The following is an 8,494-nucleotide window of genomic DNA, read 5'->3' as shown; positions in this document are numbered from 1 at the left end:
GTCGATACGTGTCCCCCCAAATGAAAACCTGTGTCCTATTGAAGTCCTGTGCAGCTGTTTCTGTACCTCTTTACCCTGAATAAGACGGACGTATCGAAACGTTGGGGAATTATTCATTTATTAAATATCTTTTGCATCGTGGCTACGAGTGTGCGACTATTCCCCCCCCCCCCTGTACACATTGTGTTTTAACCTCTCGCACACTGGTGCGCGTTCACATTCTCCCCTCCTGACTGAACAGGACTAAACCCGAACCAACCTCAACCGTCGAGGGGGGCGCTATCACTGGAACTAGGAAGAAAACACCACTCGACGGGGGATCAGATTGCGACACAACACACCGGCACCACCGCTGCGGATGATTTGACCGACCTTCCCAAGTTATTATATCTGTCAGGCAACCGGGAGGACCAGGGCTGGCCCCGCACAATCCGGCTTCATAGAATGGGGAATCTGGCTCTCTCCACCGGGTAACATAATAATATGTTGCTGTGATGTTGCTGCTTGTGTGTGTGAGACCTGTTATGCGGAACTTGCATCCGCATTTAATAAAATAAATGTCGGCTGATACTGTGCTACGGCCTCCTGAGACTCGGTAATGCGATCCTTTGGATGCCCTTTTTACTCCAGTTGCACTTTGGTGCGTCGGTGAAAGGGACGCGTCACAATATCGCTTCCCAGCCCGGCTTCGTTTCTGTGTACCCAATACCCCCCCCCCCCCCCCCCTCTCTCTCTCTGCCCCCCTCCCCTCTCTGCCTCCCCCTCTCGCTGCCTCCCCCCTCTCTCCCCCTTTTTCATCCGCACAAGATGGAAACCCAGGATTGTATCCTTCCTTAATATTTAAAACGCGTATCACACAGGTCGTGGGTGACATGGCAATCTAAATCCATTTAATTGTTTGTATGTAGAGGAAATGTTAATTGGTAAAGTACAAAATAAATATAAAGTGGGGCTAATACTAGTCTATAGATGATGAACAATAGCCTAAAAGACAAGAAGAAGATCGAACTTCATTCATTCCGAAAGAAGTTCTTGTGCCAGAGATTGATCAAAGATTACAACAGAAGAATAAGAAAAAAAACAATAGAGTAAACATGTAAACACAAGTATTAAGTGTATAAGTAATACTGACACCAGTGCAAAAATAGAATAGCAATTAAGTTAAGTATAGTGAAACAATTCATCAAGAATAGAACATTTTAATTACAAAATAAGAGTACAAATACAAAGTGTAGAAATTGAAATGGAAAAGTAATATTGGCAATGGTATTGAAATGTTTAAAACAAACGTTTTTGTTGTATATGTAAAAATAACTGCACCACCCAGCCTTTAGTTTTTCCGGGTCTCAGGGGGAACATGTATTTCTCTGTCTTCTCTGTCAGAATGGGATTAATGAAATCTGACTGAGGTTTGTTAATCTCTCCAGTCTCTGCAGGAGTGAAGCAACCATGTCTGAAGAAGTCAACAAAGCAAGGTTCATAACCTGTAGGATCAGCGAGGGGATAACTTATTATTACACTCCGTTCTTGGTGGCTGAGGAACAGGCAATATTTGCTGCCGAAGACTCTCAGACGTCCACTGCACTTTGCTCCAACTCCTCCCCGTCTCCCTCAGCTCTGCCCGTCAGCGACTCCTCCTCTGCAGATCCTTCCTCCTCTCCGTTGCTCTCAGATTCACCTTCACGCACATCCTCCCAAAACCAATCAGACTCCTCATCCACTTCGCGTCCTCTTCTCCTCTTCTACTGCTGGCTCGGTGCCCGGCCAGCGGGGGTGGGCAAATACAGGGACCTCTACCTGGACCGTGGCATGGATGTCCTCCTGGTCCAGAGCAAAGTAACGCACTTCCTGTGGCCTCGCTGGGGGCTCGACTACGGGATGGAGGTGTTGAAGGTCCTGGAGCAGCCTCGGTTCTCAGAGAGGCCGGTGCTGGTCCACGCCTCCTCCATCGGTGGCTTCACTTTCACGCAGACACTCGTGAACATTACTCAAAGACGGACACAACATGCAGGCCTGGCCCAGAGGGTGATCGGGCACATCTATGACAGCTTGGTGCTCGGCACTCTGGAGCACATGGCGATAGGTGTGTTAGTGTGATTCCCCTCAGGTTACTGTTGGATATGTGTGTCACGTCTTTAAATAATACAGTAGCCAGCTGACCCACTGCTCCAGTCAGGAGTCCATCTATTTGTGGCAGCTTGTTTCTAACCTACCTAGTGCATGCAAACGGTTTATACATTGCATATTTATATAAGGCTGTATATGTATATAAAGATTTTATTTTTATTTTTTGGTTAATCTTTTAGTTTTTTAAGCATAATGGCTTCTTTGCTCAATAAAATGATTATAATTATTATTCAATGAGCAACATTGCTGTTAAGTAATTTCCTAAAACTGCAACTAACGATTATTTACCAGATTTCATCTTTTGGTCTACAAAACAGTGAAAAGTAGCAATTACAGTTCCACAGTTACTACGGCAATCTCCTCAAATATTTAGCTTTATCCTACCAACAGTCCAACACCCACAGACGTTTAAGATGTTTACTAATGTAAGATAAGGAAAAGCCACATATTCTCTCATTTAAGAAACTGTGAAACATTAAGTGATACATCAAAATATTTGGATACAGGATGTCATCATCTCTGATGTCCATCACAAATAAACACCCATAAACCGTATTAGAAATTGTAGGAAAAACTGCTAATATGTAATTCGGCATACTTTTAATGGTAAATTGCCAAAAATATCCCCCAAATATAAATAAAACAAACAATAGTAACATATATGGGTTTCTGTCGGCACTCATAAAAAAATTGAAGTTTGACACCAAGCCCTATCCAGTAATGTGTTGTGTGTGTGTGTGTGTACATATGTGATTGTGCTCTTAGTGATGAAATCTTAACCCTCTTGATTATTTACTCTCTCTTGTTGTTATTCAGGCCTTGGCAAGACTCTGGTTCCACGGTTAGAGAGCTTTGTCAAAAACGCCGCAATGCTTTACTTCTGGCTCTTCAAAAAACACACAGCAGACCTCTACGACAGCAGCATCCGGACTTTCTACGACTGCCCGATCACCGCGCCGGCCCTCTTCTTCTTCAGCGAAGACGACGCCATGTGCGACACGGCTGACATGGAAGAGTTGATCGACCACTGGAAGACGAGGGGCGTGACTGTGGAGAGCAGGAAGTGGAAGGAGTCGAAACATGCAGCCCACATGCGATGCCACCCAGAAGACTACCTCTCTACGCTGGAGAAATACTTAAAATCCCTTGCCATTCCCTCCTCCAGGGCAAATGGTACGGTCCTAAATGCTTAGTTTGACAGATGTTGACACTGTAAGACGCTTCATGATTCCAAACGTAATTCACTGGGATCTCTTTATCTCGCAGCTGTAGCGTGATTAATGGTGTAATTTACCAAAGGCATTTTGTCTCTCCTTTTAAGCATCCGAATTTGTTTGACTTTGTTGTTTTGATTTTAGCTAAAGTTACACTTAAAGTGATTAACGATTTAATCGATTCATGTGGATTCATGTGATGCTTTCATTGCACGGGAAGTGTTCTTTATTGAATTGTTGATGCACCTTAGTACCAGATCTGGTTGTTGCACTTGGAGACCATATGTGGTGGTTGCACTTGGATACCAGACCTGGTTTTGCACAGTATGTGGAATAAAACTTGTAGAGCTCTAATGAGTGTCCTGGGACAGAGGATGTGTACAGATTGTAAAGCCCTTTGAGGCAAATTTGTGCTTTTTGATTCTGGGCTATACTAAATAAATTTTAATTCAATTGCATTGTTCCTGTTTTTTTTTTTGTTTGCTCTATTTATTTCAGCAGAAAAGTAACAATATACATGTATGTAATCCGTACATTTCGGATACACATAGTGCATGATGGGGTATGTTCGCTTGTGAGGGTGAACTATGTCTGTTTAAAGAGGCATGATGTCGGGCAGCTAAAGGCAGAAATGGCCCATGAGAGGGAGAAACTCGGGTGCTCTTAATACATCCATGTGTGTACATCATGGCGATACTGAGTGAAGGATCAGAGGAGCATGCCAGGAAACCTAAGGTGTGTCTCTATTTACTAAACAGGTCAAACGGGTGGTGCAAAACCTGGCCGACACTGCAGCCAGTATGTCAAAGAAAGGTGAGTGACTGGGGTGAAGTAAAGTAAGTGCAGAATCGTAAACTTTAAATGGTGCTGGGAAACTGCTTTATGACGCACTAAGACGCAGTTGTGTTCCTGTTTCGAAGCATTTGATACAGGAGAGAAATGCCGACATCTGCTGGCCAACTTCTGGTATTGCACTTGAATGGATGGATTAAATCTGGTGACTCGAGCGTGTCTGCTACGAGCTGTTACTACTGTTAACCGGTGATGTTACAGAGTTGAAGAAGATTGCTCGCCATGTTTGGTGGATTGAGCCACATGCTCGATAGCAAGCGGCTGCAAAAAGTATTCCGATTTTTACTTGGGAGTGTGAACATACGGTTACAAGTAATTAAGTCATTCATTGATCTTAGTAAAGTACAAGCGTATTCAAATTATACTGAAAGTAGCAAAAGTAAGAGTACTCATTATGCAGAATGGCTCATTTCAGAATCATATTAATTACAAAACTCACCAACATGCTCTGATTATGCAGGAAATTCACACTTATTGCCATTTAACAAAAAAAACAATACAAAAACAAAAAGTTGATTCTGAGTCATTCTGGAACCGGCACACATCCTGTGTTCTTAGTTTTGTTGTCTTGTAAGATGATTTCACACTCGCTGCGTGCGTGTCGGCCGATGTAAGCCTGTCTTAACTATAAATCCTCGGAAATGTGTAGGTTGTTGCTTTAACTGGCATCCTCCTGTGCAAACCCACTAATACTCATGTGCACAAATAAAGAAACGGATGATATAGTAGAGAAGAAAAGAAGCATGAAGTATGTGTATGTAAAGGCTATTTTATGTAGGTTGCATCGATATATGCGTTTGCCATCTTGTAATATAGAATAAAGGCAGTGAGTCATCTTGTTTCCTCTCGTCTTTGACAGTCCTTCGTGGGTTGTCTTCAAACACGTCTTTGATAGCATTGATCGTGTTTTTTTTAGATACACGCAAAGAAGTAGTGAGAAATGTATCGTCTTTGCTGGAACGTGGTTCTTATGACATTTCCTGCGGCAACAGGAAGTCAAAAATAGAAACATAATTACGTCACATGGTTTGTAAACTGTGGTGGTTTCAAAAGGGTTTTTTTTCAAGTTCAATATGTGTGAAGAAGAATGCATTTTACATTTTGTTCATATAGCAGGAATGTTCCTCTTTGTCTTCAAAACAGAGGCAGCTTCATGCTTGTGTCGAGTGGCAGGCGAAGCCTCCATGTCAGAAACAGGCCCTCACCGGTGTGTATGGCTCCTAATGTACTCACGCTTCTTTGGCTGACCGTTTGTGTTGATGCCAAACAGATGTTGTAGAAAGTGTGTCAATGTCCAACATCCAAGCTTCTCAGTGCTATCGACTGGGCCTGACTAATTCAGTTCACAGACTCCTGGAGATGAACCTGAACGGAGCAGAGATCCCATCCAGGACCTTTTAGGAAGTTTATTATCTTGATGAGATAAGTTTTCATGAGGAAAAGAAAATCTGCTCTTTGAATATATTTAAAATCCCAAGAGAAGCTCTCATTTTCTTTAGAGCTTGATTTAATGGAAGCCAATACTAACTTTTCCCATAATTCTGAGATCATTATTTTATTAATTCAGATTAACAGTGCAGATTTTTAATGAAAACTTTTTCAGAATTCTGAGATAATCTTAATAGATGTATTCTTCAGAAAAACAGAGCAAATCATTTTTTTTCATTACACTTCTGTAATTATGCTTCTGTAGTACAGTGACATTAATTAAATGTGACCGCGTGAACATGCTGGAATGAAAGACAGGCGGGAGAAATGGAGGGCGGAGCAGGAAGAGCTTAAACTCAAGGCAAACAATTGGCTACACAAAAACAGACGATCGATGTTTTCCAGTTGACAACACAGTCAGACAACAAAAAAGTGTCCTAATGCTGCTCTGGTTGGCAATTAAAAGTTATAGTAACAACTTTTGGCACACTTCATAGTATTGTTTTTCATATTGAGGTTATGGGTAATTTGTGGTCATTCTTTGTTTGATTGCAGAATTAATCCTTGGAGACATGTTGTGCTTTGCAGGTCGGTTGTTAATAATTGCACTTAATATACTGACCTACTTCTTAGGTTGATGAATTTATGTAAGCAGGGGAACCATTGAAATCACCTATTCATTCAACCTAACCTATTCATCGAGATTAAAGGAGGATCTTTTTTTTAAGCAAACTGTTCAAAAATATAAATGTTTCCTCTGCAGACATGTCAGTGGATGAATCATATTTATCAGTCACTATTCCAGTAAACTGATTAACCTTTGTTGTATTTCTTTTTTTTGCCGACCCCAGTGGCGCAAGTTTCCGAGAACTTTGATTAACTTGAATAGTTTTGTCAAAGGAGCGAGAATCATAAAGTGTAGCTCGCCAAAACAAACAGTTTTGCCCGTCCTGCCGGGCCCACTGCACACAAAGACATCGCTCCCTGATGTCGGAGGAACAATGTGACTCAGATGGAAATTCTGAAGTAGATGATGCACAAACAGGACTTAGGGAGGAGCAAATTATTAGAATGCCGGCTTTGTTCAATTCCAGTAAGCTGAAATGGCACATGGCACAATTGTTCAGTCCACATAGGGAACAAAGAGTGCAGGCGATGACTTGTCTGCACAGGAAATAGCTGTGGTTTAATACACATAATTAAGGAACGAGGATGATCGTACAGTAGACATAAAACTCCCTTCAGGATCAGACATCACTGACAGATTTGTCTAAAGTTCAGTTATAGACGATGTATTTTCCTTGGAATCTTGCAAAATTAACAAAAAATGTATAAAATCGGTCATTAAAGTAAGGTATTTTGCAGTCATGGTATCTGGTGTGGTCGATGTCTTGCATGGTTGGACTTACCTTTAATCAACCAAATTTCAATTTTTCGCTTTAAACTTGTTCACCTTAATTCAAACCAAAGTAATTTTACTCACATTCTTTTAGTCACTGTAAGGGTGGCAATGTCGGTCGGTCAGTCCGCTCTCCTCTTGCACCACCAGGCTGAACATAAAATAATAGTAAAATGAACTATTGGATGGATTGTGAGGAGATTTATACACATTACTGTCCTCTTATAGTGGCATGCTAAAGTTTTAGCTCCCAATTTTTGCATAAGTGCAGCCTCACAGAGCTGCTAGCATGGCTGGGGACTCTTAGTCTTGTAATGATGTCTTTTGCTTTTATGTCATTAAAAGCTAACTCTTAAGGTAGCGTTAGCTCGCACCATAGTAAGTCTTTCTCCCTGGTTCTTAAAAGTGAAGCCAATGCAGAAGTGCCTTAAACCTGCATTCTTTCTAATAGCGTTCAGGGGCAAAAAAGGGAAGTCTGATTGTATAGAAGTCAATGAGAAAATGATCATACTTCTCACTTGATTTACGACCTCAGGAAACATTGTGAATATGAGTTTATGGTCTCAATTGCTAATGATGTTCATTTAGCGAATTATGGTCCATTTAAATGAAAAGAGTCCATAAAGCGGTGTATGCTTTACGTGGCTACCTTGTCATTGACAGGTGGTTACCACGGTGTTGTCAGGTCTGAAAGTTCGGTCTGCGTTTTGATCTTAGAACTTTAACCCTTTCACATTGTGCTTTCAGTTCATGAGAGTTAATTGTAACCTTTTGGGTAGCCTATAGAAATGTCTTTTCCAGCGACCGGTTGTGCACCCTCTCGTGTCACTTCTGGTTGCAAAAAAACCCGATGGCGTGACGGCCAAAAGGCCAAACTCAAGGCTTCAAAACTAGTCCACAAACCAATGGGTGTCATCACGGCGACTACGTCCACTTCTATACAGTCTATGGTTTCTCTTTTTGTATCACAGGGACTCTGAAAAGCAGGTTTTTCACTGTTTACCTAACTCTGTGTGGATCTTGGACAGCAAGAGAACTGATGACTACTAGAAAACTACTAGATGTGCCAGATCCTTTTTTTTTTTTTTGCATCATCTCCAGTGGCCTAATTGAAAACACAACATTGTTGCCAGTCCCCACCAGCAGCGTGAATGACTGGAACAAGATTTATCTTCTGCTGAGTCCGCTCAAAGAACTCCAAATATCTTTTATGAGTAGGCTTTTGGCAATTAAATGTAATCACATCATTGAGTGTGAAACCAGATACTTGGCAGTGCTCAACATAAACAGAGCAGATCATTGAAAAACCAAAAGCCAAGAATAGCATACTTGTCCTCCGACGGCGTATTGTGTTACACCAGTTGAGACGTTGAATCATTCACTTTTAACACTTTTTACCGTAACTTTTTTGTGACTACGTCATGGGGAGGAGACTTCCAGTACGAATATCCTGACTGAACTGAATAAACCTGCT

At 41.6% G+C, this 8,494-nt stretch overlaps 1 protein-coding gene across 1 annotated transcript; it reads left to right on the top strand.

The window, feature by feature from the left end:
• Positions 1-290: 290 nt before the first annotated feature.
• On the top strand, positions 291-3,764 carry LOC306713657 (uncharacterized protein). The gene is made up of 3 exons (XM_079183430.1): positions 291-470; positions 1,428-2,083; positions 2,944-3,764. Exons 1-3 carry the CDS (start codon positions 445-447, stop codon positions 3,318-3,320), a joined length of 1,059 nt encoding a protein of 352 aa, XP_079039556.1. The 5' UTR covers positions 291-444; the 3' UTR covers positions 3,321-3,764.
• Positions 3,765-8,494: the final 4,730 nt, after the last annotated feature.

Source organism: Pholis gunnellus, assembly GCF_910591455.1.
Source record: "Pholis gunnellus genome assembly, chromosome: 22".
NCBI lineage: Eukaryota > Metazoa > Chordata > Actinopteri > Perciformes > Pholidae > Pholis > Pholis gunnellus.
This window is presented reverse-complemented; position numbering and strand designations above follow the sequence as displayed.